This window comes from Balaenoptera borealis (genome assembly GCF_965194805.1).
Source record: "Balaenoptera borealis genome assembly, chromosome: 16".
Taxonomy (NCBI): Eukaryota; Metazoa; Chordata; class Mammalia; order Artiodactyla; family Balaenopteridae; genus Balaenoptera; species Balaenoptera borealis.
The window spans coordinates 62,048,218-62,063,982 of NC_138872.1; the positions used below are offsets into that span (position 1 = coordinate 62,048,218).

Genomic DNA, 15,765 nt, shown 5'->3' on the forward strand with positions numbered 1-15,765 from the left:
CACAACTATTGAACCTGCGCTCGGGAGCCCGCGAGCCACAACTACTGAGCCTGCGTGCCGCAACTACTGAAGCCCACGCACCTAGAGCCCATGCTCCGCAACAAGAGAAGCCACCGCAATGAGAAGGCCACACACCACAACGAAGAGTAGCCCCCGCTCGTCGCAATTAGAGAAAGCCCTTGCGCAGCAACAAAGACCCAACACAGACAAAAATAAATAAATAAAATAAATAAATTTATTTAAAAAAAAAAAAGAGTCAGGCCCTCTCTATTCAGGGTCTCTTTCCCCTTCACGGTCTGGATAAGCTCTGCCCAGCTCTGGGCAGCTCTAGCTTTCTAGTGTTGCAGGACAGTTAAGCTGTCTACATCATTCAAGCCTTGTTCTTCCCAGCCTGGGTGGTCTGCCTTTAAGGGACAGGTATCGCTTGTCATTTATTGTGTTAACTTTTTTTTTTCCCACTCATTTGATGAGTGGAAAAGAGTAAAAGGAAGTTTGCTGTTGTCCAAAATTATGAGCCTGTACCTATCTGATAGGTACTTTTTATAACCTTAGTTCTCAGAAGAGCCTCCATCAGGTTGCGAGTGATTGGTTGTATTTGATATGAACGAATACTATAATTGTGTTTTAACATTGACCAAAAGTGGCAGTGTACCCAAGTCTCTCGACAGGGCATAGTGCCTTATATTCAACATAATGTGTCCCGTGCTGCCCACCTTTTGGTATAGATGAAAACTAAATCAAGCTGGGTAATCTGCAGTCTTAACAACGTGGCTAGTTATTTGCCTCCTCTTCCATTCATGTTCTTCCTAATGTCTTTGCTTAAAAACAGACCTTCTATTCACAGCTGCTGCTGTTCTTTCCCACGTATCCCATGCATGCACCCTGCAGTCACTAACAGACACCTATTAAATAGGCTCTTAATGAATGAACATGCCTGGGGAAGGCTGCCTGCCACACCTGCTTTGAGTAATATTTGTAGTGTGAGGATATTGCTGCTTGGGAAAGTTAATAGGCAATGAGAGCATTGATTGGGAAGATTATTCTCTTACCTTCGAGCAGTATGAAATAAATAGGATTGATTGTTTTGTCGTGAAGAAAACTGGATGGAAAACACAATGGTTTTGTTTTATTTTAACAATTGGTGGTTGGTGACATGGATTCATTTTGTGTGTTACCCTCATGGCAACAGATACCTTCACACAACAGCATGAAAATGCAATTTCTGGTGAAAGATAATACAGCTGACAGGACTGCTATGAAGGCGCATGAGGGCAGCTGACCAGCGTACAGTCAGGAGATGCTTCAAGACTAACAAGCTGTTGTCATCCTGTTGTTGCGAATGTATCTCTCATTCCAAGATGCCATTCGCCTAGAAATGTGTATTGTGTTTGACACATCTGTCTCACTAGTATGGTGCTTTGTTTGTTTTAAACCAAAAAAGAGGCTGTTGATATTTTCATTACCCTTTCTATTTTACTCGTTTCTTTGAAGACTCCCGTGGGAGAAAGGAAAAATACTACTGCTAGAGATTCTGCAACAGACATGGACCACCGTGTTCCAGAAGTGTCAGCCTTTGAACTAGAGATTGTTTTGACCCTTTTCTCCTCTCAGTATTCCTTTTCTTGGTATTCTGCCTCTTGAATATGACCACCTTGATTTCAGACAAGAATTAACTTCGGCATTCATAGAAGAATGTCGGAGTATGCAGGCATTTGGGTGCTATCAGATCCACAGGTCATCTCCTTGGTTATTTTTGTTCCTAGTAAAGTACAGTGGGAACACACTATTCTCGATAAACTGTAAGTTATCAGGGAAAAGATCTTTGTGTTAGAGCATAATTGATTCAGAGAACCCCAAAACATTTTAATGTGAGAAACGTGCATATATTTTTTTGACTCTAAGTTCTTCTTTTGCTGTGTGTAATAGAATCTTATGTCAATTGCTTCAGTTCTACATGGGATGTCAGTGAAGCTTTGTGGCCCCCAAAAGAAGCAGATAAAAATTTTTTTCGGTATTAAATAAGGATAACATTCATATCTAGCAATGAATATGGAAATATACTTAAAATATATCTAAGATTGGGCTCTGCTCTGCAGTTAGCACAAGGGCAAGCAGGAAGCAAGGATATGAGGGCCACAGGCCCTGCATCTTCAGGTCTTGGGGTTAACTGCAAGTCGGAGCCGTTATGTGCCTTGCATTTGAGCCTGGTCCAAGCCAGCCTCATCACGCCCTTGCTAAAAAATTGTCTTCCTTCCCTACCATTTCAGAAATACACATAGCTAATTTTTTTTCTTTTCTTCATCTTGACAACCCTTAGGCGGACCCTTCATAATCCTAACCTTGGTTTTCATCCATGGTTTGAAAGAAAAATTAAAAATGGAAACTTAAAATTGAACGTAAGGCAAACCAAGGAAAATATTTTTCAAAGTTACTTCATATATTACTCTTTTTTGAAATCAGCTCACTTTCCAGACAAAAACATAGAGATGCTATGAAAGGAATCTGCTTGAGAAATCTAGGGGAAAAAATATATTTTATTAAATTTGGCAAGCGGGATTTCCACGTTTTGTGATGTATACCTTGTTTTCTACAAGTTTAATGATTTATTTACTCTTTTAATTAAAATAATTAGGTATCAATTGATTTGTGGCTTTCTTAGAACTTCTGGAATGAGATGCAGTGTTATGTTTTGCAAAGATCATTAAACTTCGAAGTCTTAATTCAGAAATTTTCCTTTGGGTCATTAGTAATATCTCATAGGTCTAATTTTTATTATGAAGTTGGCTTTCATTAAAGCTATTTAAAATTTGTTCCAGATGGAGTGAGTTCCTCCAAATACATTAATCTTTCCTTAAAATACATTTTTGCTATTAACTTGTTTTTTAAAAAACTAAGGAATGTCAAGGTGTCTCACATTTCTATTTTTATTAATAAGAATATATAAGCCAACTATTTTTATTTGCTGAGTACGATGTGATTGTATTTAAACAACAAATACTTAGCTTTAATCATCAACTTAAGATTATTAACTGACTAAACAAAAGATAAGCTGAGAGAATTTCAGAGTTCACCCAAAAGGCAGAAATCACAAACTGATTTTTTTTTTTTTTTTTTGGACAGGTTGAATGGTGCCAGGTAGTATCCTTATTCAATTATGAAATATAAGCTTTTTAAGTAAGCTTAATTGTATCTCCTCTGGAACTTTGTAAGTTGGACCCTACAGTTGCCTGTAAACTCCAATGGTGATTATTTCCTTTTCACAGTGCTCCAGCTGAGGCTGCAACAAAGGAGAACGAGAGAACAACTAGTGGACCAGGGCATCATGCCACGTAAGATTGAAGTGTCACTGTCATTTCTAATGTGATGTAACAAAATGGGCATGCATGTCTAAGAAGAAGCTGTTTCACACTCTACTTTCAGTGGTATCCATTTAATCCATATACAATTTATAAGGAAAAACCAGGCATCCACATTGCTAACCTAACAGAATCATTTAAAGTACATTTTGGAAACCAGATGCAACTTAAAAGATAGACATGAATTTTATATTATCAAAGAGTACCTTTAAAGCTCTGTAATTAGGCTAACATCAGTTCTCACTTCAAACTTCAGCATTAGTTTTAGTTTTAAAATAAGTGAAATAATCACTCTAGATAATGAATCCAATGATACTGGCAAAAGTAACATGATAAGTTAATTCAAAACCTGGTTCTACTTTAATTTAATTCAAATTAATTATCTTTGATGCTATAGTATAGTCTGTATAATTATGTATCTCAATTACAGGACTAATAAACATTCTATTTATAATTAATAAAATCTTTCTTGCCCAAGTACAGATATTTTCCCAAGTAGCTCTAGGCTTCATTCCTTCATTTTTGAGAGTCTATTAATTTTAGAATATTTGTCCAAGTTGTCTTTACCTTTAATCACCAAATTCGGAGGTGATTTTATATTTTAGAGGAGAAGAGTGGTGGTTTTGTATAGGCTGTTAGCATTATTTGGGGATTTTTGTCTAAAAATTGATTTCTCTAAGAAGTAACTTATTTGGCTTACAAAACTAGAAAGAAATTACAAAATACACTTATGCTTCCCAGTCTTCACAGTCACTGCTATTGCCTTTTTTTGGTTTGTGATAAGGAACGATTTTTCTCTGTGATAAGGAGATGTTTTTCCCTGTGAAAACTTTTTTTTCTGAACTACTATTAATTGAGTATCTACATATTTTAAATCTAGCATTGTGATAAAACCAGTTATCAGAAGCTGGTTTGATAATCTGCCAGATTTCTCCACCACTATATTCCTGATATGAACCAATCAAACAGGATCAAAGTGTGGTGCTTTAAATACCACTGTGAAGCCAGCTGTAGTCTGCTTTTAGGAGCTGGTCCCTGGCCAGACCTGTTTGGGCTGGGCTTCTGTGGGTCTTTGCAATGCTTTAAGTACCAGAATTGAAAAGAATGTTACCAAGAGTTGATTGGCCAATATTGGGAGGTGATAGCCCAGGTTAAGCCTAGTCCTGCACTCCATCCACATTCTCTGACTGCCCATAGTGATAAGTGCAGGGTGTAATCAGACAGCAGTGGACATACACACAGAAGATTTTGCAAAGATAATTGATAGAAATACTGTAGTATGTGATGTTTTAATAAACACTGCCTCTCTCTCTCTCTGGGACTTTGGAATAAGGTACTAGCAGTTAACATATTAAGGAATCACTGTGTCTTTAGAGTGAGTTGCATTGTGGTATGGTAGAAAGAGCATGAACCTGCCAAATTCAGAATTCGAGATGTAAATCCCACTTTGACCACCATCTAGCTGTATAACTTCAAGAATTCATTTAACCTCTTTGAGCCTTTCATCTGTACTGGGGCTGATACCTATGTCACAAGGCTGTTGTGCTGATGAGCAGCAATATAACTGCGATGGGCCACAGAGCACGGGGCTCAGTGTGTTGTGGGTTCTCAGTAGGTGGTAACTCTGATCTCTTAGACATGAACTGCAGAGTGTCCTCAAGTTCAAGGCTAGATCACTCCAACGTTAAATGCCCTGAGGACATGTGGGCTTTTTTCCCAGTAACTTGTAGGGCCATAAGAGCAAAGACCTGTTAAGGAACCATCAAACAGTTCCCTTGGTAATGGTAACTTGCCCCAACTATGGGCTGGAACTAGTCTGACCTGATACATGCATTGTCATCATGTATACAACTCTGTTGTGAATGTTCACTTGTTTTACTTGTGAAACACGTAATTTTAATTCTGAAACATTTAAGGTTTCAATTTTGCAGATCTCCTAAAGGAACTAGGAAATAAATGGAACTGTAGAGGCACACTAATCAGATTAAGAGGAAACATCACCATGATATGCTGTAACATTTGACTGAAGTATTAACTCCTCTATTTATACCACGGAAATGATTTCTTTTCCTCTCACAGCCCTGAAGAGCCCAGCGGCATTCCACGAGCAGATAAAAAGCTTGGAACGAGCCAGAGTAAGAAATTTCAGTTTAAAATATTCTGCTTCTCTCTTTTGTATTAAAGTACCTGTGGACAAGTAACAATCTTACTCCTACGTATATCAATAGAGAAAATATAGTGTATTTTCAGGATACATGGCATATAGAGTAATGTATCCTGGGGTAGTTTTATCTTGGAGGTTTATAGGAAATACAGGACATTCAACTTTTGTTCTTTTAAAACTAGTAAACTACTGTTGTACATAAAGGACAAATCACACTTTTTTCTTACTTTTGGAGCATAACAACAGTTTTTAGAATAATGATGGAGTAATTCTGCCATTTGTTACCTCTGCAGACGGATAGCCCAAGTGATGTACTGACACCGGATCCTTCCTTCGTTTCCCTCCTGGGTCTATGTTAGCAGTACATTTGACCAAGGGTGGGAGAATTTGGCTGAATGAGGAATATTGCCGTATTCAGCTCTGTTTTATTCTTTGAAATGACTCCATCATAGTTGCACACTAAATTGGTGTTTATTATTTTTCTTTAAAAGTGCCATTATTTTTGTTTTAGAGGAAACTTCTATCATGCAATATGAAAATAAGCACGTTCCAAATATTCCTTAAGAATTTTCCCAGGATGCAATAATGATCTCTTAGAGTCTTATAAAATACAAAACCCATTTTAAAGCCTTATTGTTTACAATTGAGTACAGTTCTGAATAAGAAAGTATGATTAAAGATAGGAATTCATCACAGAAAGTACATTAGGATTTTTAGGAAATGTGTTATCTTAGATGGATTTTTACTTGACCTGAAGTGTAGATTTTATTGATTTTAGATATTTAAATGTTCAAATCCTCTGTTCAAAAGTCATCTTCAAAATTATGAGCCTTTGCCTTTTCCAAGTTTTAAAATAAAAGTTTATAAAGTGCTTACTTTATACCAGCATACACTTCAAATCCCTGTACAACTTTGAAGGCTGCAATTTAAATCATGTATTGGATAATAGTTTTTCAAAGTACTAATTTCTACTCTTCCTCTCAAAATCATGATCAAAAGAGTATACAATTTATTTAAATAGAGTACCTTGAGGAAAAAATGTAAAACTACAATAAATCATAAACAATTTATGGTAAGAATTTTTCTCTCTCTCTCTTTTTTAAAGACCGAAAACTTTTTGAAGCATAAGATTCGGAGTCGACCAGATCGTTCTGAACTTGTCAGGATGCACATTTTAGAAGGTAAAAATTCTACTTCTGCTTCTTCTGCTACATTTTCTCAAGAAAAGAAGTGAGAATTCCACCATTTCTGTTTATTCCCATTTTAATAACTTTTTACCCCACAGGCTGACATCCTCCAAACTGGATAGCAACATGAAGACCCAAAGCTAAAAATGTTATGTTAGATACATGGGGAAGGTTTGATTCTCCAAATAGCCAGTTGATGGACTGACTCTTTCCCGCCAGCTGGGGGTGCTATAGGTATCTCTACCATACTGTTCTGGAAAAACATTTTCGGTCCAGAGAATTTCTTCATCAGTGAGGGATGTGCGCCTGCTCATTAAGTCATAAGGGGTATGACAGCCACAAGTCTAACCCTAGATTTTCAACGACTTGGACCCTGTTATGTCTACCTGGGGCAAGGCCCATACCTGACATTTTCTCTTTGTTGCTACTTAACCCACAACAATCCAGCTTGATCTGACCATTATCACAAACTAGCTCCACCTGACCCACCAGATTTTCTCGATGACTGAGCCTCATCTCTTATGAAGCTAGTAAGGACAGTTCCACTCCATCTTTGGTGAGACATGTGGCTCAGGCCGTGATGTTTTTCTCTCTAAAAACAGAGCAGGGGGCTTCCCTGGTGGCGCAGTGGTTGAGAGTCTGCCTGCCAATGCAGGGGACACGGGTTCGAGCCCTGGTCTGGGAAGATCCCACATGCCACGGAGCAACTAGGCCCGTGAGCCACAACTACTGAGCCTGCGCATCTGGAGCCTGTGCCCCGCAACAAGAGAGGCCGCGATAGTGAAAGGCCCGTGCACCGCGATGAAGAGTGGCCCCCACTTGCCACAACTAGAGAAAGCCCTCACATAGAAACGAAGACCCAACACAGCCAAAAATATAAATAAATAAATAAATAAATAAATAAATAAATAAATAAATAAATAAATAAATAAATAAATAAAGGGGAAAAATTATTGTGAGCATTAAATAATTTCTGTAAAGTACCTACTATGTGCTTGACACATAGTAGGCACTCAATAATCGATAATTCTAAAAAAAACAGAGCATTCTCGAACTCTGGTATCTCCACTGTAAATTCCTGAGTTACATTTTCTTTCATTGTTTTGCTTTACTGACTAATTTGTGGAGCAAGACTGGGAGCTTGACCCTGTGATAATCTTGAGAGGGTTAAACCTGGAGCAGAAACAGAAACTTCTCAAACATTTAGAGACAGTTATTAGGTAGGAGGAAGAATTAGATTTGTTTTCTCTGGCCTAATGATAGAGTTAGTATTAGAATTAGGTTGATATTACAGAGTATTAGATTATAGCTCAGCATAAAGGTCGGTCAGATATGTCCAAAATAAAATCTTCAAGAAGTGATACGGTTGCCATTATTAGAGCTGTTAGTCCACTGGCCCGCAAGCTAGACACCAGAGACCCAAGTGAGCCAGATGGATGCCCACCTTCATGGAGCTTACATTCTAATGGCACAGACAGATAATACACAGGCAAAACAAATAAATTACAGATTGTGAAAAGTGCTCTATAGGGAATAAACAGGCTGCTGTGATAGGGAATAAACACAGGCTGAAACTACATTAAGGATGTTGTAAAGAAGTTCCAACTATCAAGTTGGCCTCTATAACCCCAAGTAGGGTCTCTTCTAATCCAAATAATCTATGATTATGTAACCATCTTCATGTCTGGGATGGGAGGTGAGAGGTCTGTTCCTGTCTCTACTTTGGGTTGTGAACTTCTCAGAAGTCTCCTGGACTAAAAAAGCTTTTCCAGAACTCCAGTGGTAGGGTAGGAGCAGCTACCAGCTGTCAGGGATAAGTGAATCTTCAGAAAAGCATATTTGCTGGTAAGTAACTTAGTAAATGGCTCCTTCTGTGCCTCAAAGTATCTTGACCTATAAGGAACATTTTTGTAGGAACGATGGTGTCTGTTTCAACTTGCCTTCTAACTGTAACAGGCTTTATTAATATAATTAAAACTAAGGCAAATACATTTAACTATCAAAAGGAATCATATCTGCTTTTTCCAAAAAGAGACTACTCAGCATTTAAAAACCTAACTATGTATATGAATGAACCATAAGTGATGTTTTTAGGACATCTCTTCTAAAGTAGAGACTTTTGAAGTAAGAAAGAATGTCTCATCTATAATTTCAAAAATACCTTAAAACCACCCCCAACTTATTATAACATTATCCCAATTTTGATTGAATTGGATGTTTGGCAGGCAAAAGTCTAAATTATTTCCTGAAGTTCAGCAGCCGAAACCCAGCCTCAGCCTCACGGAGGTGATGAAGCAATCAGACCAGGAACAGAAGCATACCAAAATGCCAGCCTCTAATTATTTACTTTTGGAATGTTTTCTTCCCAAACAGTCCTGATATCACTTGGATAATGTCAGTGGAAGAGAGGAAAAGGCAGAAGACTCTCCTGCCTAGATCTTAAAAGCTTTTAAACATCAACCTAAAAGTGATTTGCACGATCTACTTCCCCCCACCTATCATCTTCCTGTGTGGCTAGAAGGGTTCTGTCTAATAAGATTGGGGCCAGAGTTGTTTATACAGGAAAATTATAAAAATGAGATGGGCATACATGTTATTTTAACTTATAGAAACATGAATTTATTTGCCAGTATTCCAACTTAGGGGTAGGACCTTCACGTGTGGGGAAGGCTTTAACGAATGGAGCTCACATCTTTCTTGTATAAAGCGTAGCCATTGTACATCATCTACAATTTCCATTCATGGTGGAACAAAACTCAAAGACGCTTGAAAAGCAATCTGAGTTTAAAAATCCTAGATTTTATCATTTTTCCCCAAATCTTTTACCATTGTTAGTTGCCCTAAGTAATGTGACAGTGATTTTTTTTTTAATGGCTTACCTTTATCAAGTCATTCCAAAGCATTTAACTCAGGTTTCCAAGAAATAATCATTTTATTTTTGAAGTTTATGATTTCCCCATAACATCTGGTTAAATTATGTATTGACAATAGCGTCACAATAGTGGTGAGCTATTTTGTAGACAATCAAGATTGATACTTGGTAAGCCCATAACTTAACCGGTAGAAAGACAAGTGATCAGCTGTGCTGGAGGGTAGTTTATTGGCCCTGGGGTCTCAGTGCTCTTTGGGCCTCAGCCAGGCCATCTAATCTACAGAATGAAGGACATCAGATAATCCTGAGGTTACTTACAGGGAATTTCATTAAAAGACCTATACTGAATAATTTAAGGGGCAAGCGACTTTCAACTCAGTACTGGGTTAACACCTCATCGTTATCTTTAATCAATCATAAACATTATTTAGAACAATGTAATAAAATAATGAGAGTTACCAGAAACACAAGTAATTGACAGAATTATGCTAATGAATGAGTTATGATATTTATAGTACTTTCACATCTGTTATACAACTTTATGCATATGTGGGTAGATGAGTTGATGCTTCTATATGACTATTAATTACTGTGTAATTGAATGTCCCAAGGTTATGTATTCAGAAGTAAACCCAAATTCTTAATTATGATGAAGGACTGAGAGGCACATGGATCGATCTAAGGATATGATTTGTAGCTCTTCCCACTGACTGCTGCAGAGAAGCTTATATCCTGAGATAACAGTTTCTCCCCTTCTACGAATTGACTTTCCAATGAAGCCAAATCTAAAACTGCAAACTTCTTGAGCCATGAACCACATCTCTCTTGTTCACCCTCTGTATCCCCAATGCCTAATAAATATGAATTTGACTCTCCTGCCATAAATGAGCAATAGCAGGACCCCATTTTTGGCTTGAGTTCATATTAATTTGAGTCTGAGGACATCCACATTGTATAGACGGTATAAAGCTATCTAGGACTAAAAATGTAAATTGTATACAGGAGCATTCTTAAACAGTCATTGTCTCTCCATAAATATGTTAGGAACACATAAGTCTGTTTATACGAGTTTAAATTAGTTGGCCTGAAATAACATTATGGAATAGAAACAGTATTTCAAGTAATGGTTAAAACTGTGTTTCCTGTTTTAGAAACATTTGCAGAGCCATCCCTGCAGGCTACTCAGATGAAGTTGAAAAGAGCTCGACTAGCTGATGATCTGAATGAAAAGATTGCTCAAAGACCTGGTCCTATGGAGCTGGTAGAGAAAAACATCCTTCCTGTAGACTCCAGTGTTAAGGAAGCAATTATAGGCAAGACTCTAAAATTTTACTGTTTTCTGGGAGTAAAAGAAACTTGGAAGTTTTAGATAAGAAAAATTTAATTTAAAAAGCCAGCACTAATCATGACTATTGTTTTCTGGGTAAATTAGAAATTGATTAACATTTGCACTGATTCCCATTATTACTGTTAGTGTTATTATAGTATGTATTACAAGACAAGCATCTCTTACCAGTTAACACAGAGATTCCTCTTGTTACATCTGAGGTTTAAGTCTGTCTGTCTTTTTTTTTTTAATTAGGGTATAGTTGCTTTACAATGTTTAAGTCTTTAAGTTCTGATTTTGTTACCATGTTTTCTAAGTTAAACTTATTGTATTATGTTTAGTTTCTGTTGTTTTAAGATTTTTACAGATTTTTCATTATTTTAGTTCAGTTTACTTGTAGGAAAGATAAAAATAGTTTGTTCAGTCTTAGTTCAGCAAGGTGGATAGCAGATGCGTATAGATGTATTCATTAAGAATGGTAGAATCTGCCCATTTTATCCTAGTCTTATCATACTTAGTTACTAATGTTTACTGTTTTTTTCTGGCATAAACTTCAGCAGAAAAAAAATAGTTTCCAGAATAATGCCACTTTTTCAGCAAGCAATTTTGAAAAGTTAATATCCTACTTAAAAGACTATTATAGTTTCCATTACTCAGGGGGACTTCATATTTTGCATTAGTATGAATTTAAATCTTAGGTAGTCTATAGTCAGTAATTCTAAGTAGTACAATTCACTATGATTCCATTCAATTCCGAAGAAATGGGCCCCAAAAGGTAAGATGTCAGTACAGCAGGGCTGCTCTGTGAAGTGGGACTTATCAACAGATACCCAGTCAGAGCCCCATTTTGCCTTATAGTGTTTTTTAACAGTTGGATTCCAAATGTTGGATCCAAGTTGGATCCAAACAAGGTCCACACATTGCCTTTAGCTGATGTATCTCTTAAGTCAATCTCCTGGGTGGGTCTTGCTCCTCCTTTCTTTCCTTACTTTTTATTTGTTGATGAACAGGCTTTTATCCTCTAGCATTTCCACATTACTAGATTTTTCTGAATGCATTTGCATCCCTAGGTGTCATTAAAAACTTTCTTGTCTCCTGTACTTCCTATAACTAGTATTTGGATCCAAAGACTTGATCTGATTCAGGTTGGGTTTTTTCCCCCAATTATTCATCTTAGATAGTGGTGTGTTCTTCCATGGGGAAGTACATTATGTTCAGTTTTGTTTTTAACCAGCTTCTTAAGTCCTTATAATGAATAATATGTCTCCTTTTTCATTTTAACCTTGGTATTCCAAGGCCAAGATAAATTAAGAATCATTTCTTTCTTTAGGTGTTGGGAAGGAGGACTATCCCCAAACTCAGGGCGATTTCTCATTTGATGAAGACAGCAGTGATGCTTTGTCTCCAGACCAGCCAGCCAGCCAGGAGTCGCAGGGGTCAGCCGCGTCCCCAAGTGAGCCAAAAGTTAGTGAATCGCCATCTCCTGTGACTACAAACACTCCAGCCCAGGTATCACCTTTCTTGTTTTTACCCCTCAACAGAGAAAGTGCCTTGTTTTTTACGTATCAACATAATACGTTTTCACCAGAGGAAAAGTCTGAAAGTGAAGATAAATATAGGTTTGTCACGTGTAATCCAACTACTAACATTTTCAATAGATTCTTACATTATTTCTGTTCTATATACATATTTTTATTTTACAGTTTTATAACTCACTTTAAAATATTTTCATATAACTTTTTTTTGAGATGTAACTCACATATCATAAAATCCACCCTTTTTCTAACCATCTTAACCACTTCAAGTGTACAGTTCTGTAGTGGTACATATATTCACATTGTTGTGCAACAGATCTCCAGAACTTTTTCGTCTTACAAAACTGAAACTTAAACCCATTAAACAACAACTCCCCATTCCCCCAGGCCTGCTAACCACCATTCTATTTCTGTCTCGATGAATTTGACTACTTTGAATGTCTCATATAAATGGAATCATACAGTATTTGTCTTTGTGACTGGCTTATATCATTTAACAATGTCCTCAAGGTTCATTCATGTTGTAGCATGTGACAGGATTTCTTTCAGTTTTAAGATTGAATAATATTCCATTTTATGGATATTCCACATTTTATTTATCCATTCATCAGTGGACATTGGGTTGCTTCCATCTCTTGGCTATTGTGAATAATGATGAGTACATGAATGTGGAAATATCTCTTTGAGACCCTGCTTTTAGTGCTTTTGGGCATATATCCAGAAATGGGATTGTTGGATCATATGGTAGTTCTATTTTTAATTTGTAAGGAACCTCCATACTGATTGCAACATTTCACCCTCCCACCAACAGTGCACAAGTGTTCCTATTTCTCCACATCTTCACCAAAACTTGTTAATTTCTATTCTTTTGATAGTAGCTATTCTAGTGGTGTGAAGTGATCTCACTGTGTTTCTTTTTTAATTGAAGTATAGTTAATTTACAATGTTGTGTTAGTTTCAAGTGCACAGCAAAATGATTCAGTTATACATATAAATATATATGTGTGTATATATACTTATATATTTTTTTTAGATTCTTTTCCATTGTAGTATTACAAGATATTGAGTATGTTCACCTGTGGTTTTGATTTGCATTTCTGTAATCATTAGTGATGTTGAGCATCTTTTCATTTGCTTGTTGGCCATTTGTATATCATCTTTGGAGAAATGTCTATTCAGATCTTTTGCCCTCTTTAAAATCAGGTCATTTGTTTTTCTGTTGAGTTGTAGGAGTTCTTTATATGTTCTAGATATTAACCCCTTATCAGATATATAATTTGAAAATACTTTCTCCCATTCCATTGTCACCTTTTCACTCTGTTGATAGTAACCTTTAATGAACAGAAGTTTTTAAGTTTGATCTACTCCCACTTGTGTATTTTTGGTTTTGTTGCCTGTGCTTTTGGTGTCATACTAAGAAATCACTGCCAAATCCAGTGTCATGAATTGGATTGTTTTGGATTGATTGAATCCTGTGTTCTTCTAGGATTTTCATGGATTGGGGTTTTATATTTAGGTCTTTAATTGGTTTTAATTTTTGTAATATGGTATAAGCTAAAGATTCAACTTCATTCTTTTGCATGTGTATATCCAGTTTTCCCAAAACCATTTGTTGAAAAGACTGTCCTTTCCCCCACTGAATGGTCTTGGCACTCTTGTCAAAGATCATCTGGTCATATACAAAGGAATTTATTTATGGGCTTTCTATTCTATTGCATTGGCCTATATCTCTGTCTTTATGTCAGTACCACTGTTTTGATTACTGTAGCTTCATAGTAAATTTTGAAATCAGGAAGTGTGAGATCTCCAACTTTTGTTCTTCTTTTTCAAGACTGTTTTGGCTACTTGGGGTCCCTTGAGATTCCATATTAATGTTAAGATGGATTTTTCTATTTCTGTAAAAAAAAAAAAAATGGCACTGGGAAAATTCACCCTTTTAAAGTGTATAATTCATTGCTTACTAGTATATTCACAGACTTGTGCAACTCTCACCATTATCTGATTCCAGAACACTTTCATCTTCCCCAAAAGAAGCCCATACCCCTCAGCAGTCACTCCCTGTTATCTCCTCCGCTCAGCCCTAAGTAACCAGGAGTCCACTTTCTGTCTCTGGATTTACCTATTCTGGATATTTTATATAAATGGAATCATACAATATCCGGCCTTTTGTGACTGGCTTCTTTCACTTAGTGTAATGCTTTTAAGGTTCATCCATGTTGTAGCATGTATCAGTACATCATCCCTTGTTATGGCTGAGTAATATTCCATTGTGTTGATATACCACATTTTGTTTATTCATCAGCTAGTGAACATTTGCTATTATGAATAATGGTGCTATGAACACTTGTGGAGAAGTTTTTATGTGGACATATGTTTTCACTTCTCTTGGGTATATACCTTGGAGTGGAATTGCTGTGTCATACGGTAACTGTATGTGTTCCTTGCTTTTATACCTCAGTATTTAATTGAACCGATACACTGTATCTCTTTTAACCAATTACCTGTTATTGGTTACCTAGAGTTGTTTCCTGTTTTTCATTCTTACACACACAAGTTGCCCCTGTTATGTTCTCACATTCTTGCTACATGCTGGTTTTTTAATACATACATTGTTGGGCATTTGTCTAATTATTTCTTTAAATAATTACTAGATAATGAAATGGATTTCAGTCTTTTGTTAAGCAAAAGGTAGGCACTCAACTGCCTTCCAGGAAAGTAATACAGTCTTTATTGCACCATCACTATGTCTTTATCACAAGTAGGTAATATTATTACTTTAAACCTTGCACACTGGAGATTTGAATGTTTTAATTGGCCCCTTGATTTTGGTTAGATTGAATTCATTTATTCAACAAATATTTATCAAGCACTTATTATGTGTCAGAAACTTAGAATCTAGTGCATGCAAAAGATTTAATATTTTTTGATAATTGTATTGGAAATTTACATTTCTTATTTTTCACTGAGTGTTAGTGTTTCTTTTGGTTTTATAAGAACTCTGTGCTGCACGTAATCTGTTGTTTTTTCTCTCTCTTTATGGTGTTTTTACCTTACCGAAATTTTAATAGTATTTAGTTATATTAAAGTCAAAACTATTGAACTACTTAACGGGATTGGTCAAGTTCAGTAGAAAATGTTCTTGTTAAAGCCCAGCATCATAGAATTTTTGAATTGGAAAGGAATTTAGCAATTACCTGCCTTAACCCTTTCACGGGGGAAGGCCTGGGTTCAGAGAAATATGGAAGTTTGGGGATTAAAAATGTTTGCACATTTTCTTATGGCATTTCTTCTCATTCATGAATATCTATTTGTTAGGGACTGTGT

At 36.5% G+C, this 15,765-nt stretch overlaps 1 protein-coding gene across 1 annotated transcript in view; it reads left to right on the forward strand.

Annotated features, from left to right (window-relative positions):
• MRTFB (myocardin related transcription factor B) overlaps positions 1–15,765 on the forward strand; it is a 202,916-nt gene that overhangs the window by 140,169 nt on the left and 46,982 nt on the right. Inside the window, 5 exon segments of the mRNA XM_082359257.1 lie at positions 3,264–3,329; positions 5,436–5,491; positions 6,626–6,701; positions 10,731–10,892; positions 12,237–12,415. Coding sequence (XP_082215383.1) covers positions 3,264–3,329; positions 5,436–5,491; positions 6,626–6,701; positions 10,731–10,892; positions 12,237–12,415 — 539 coding nt within the window.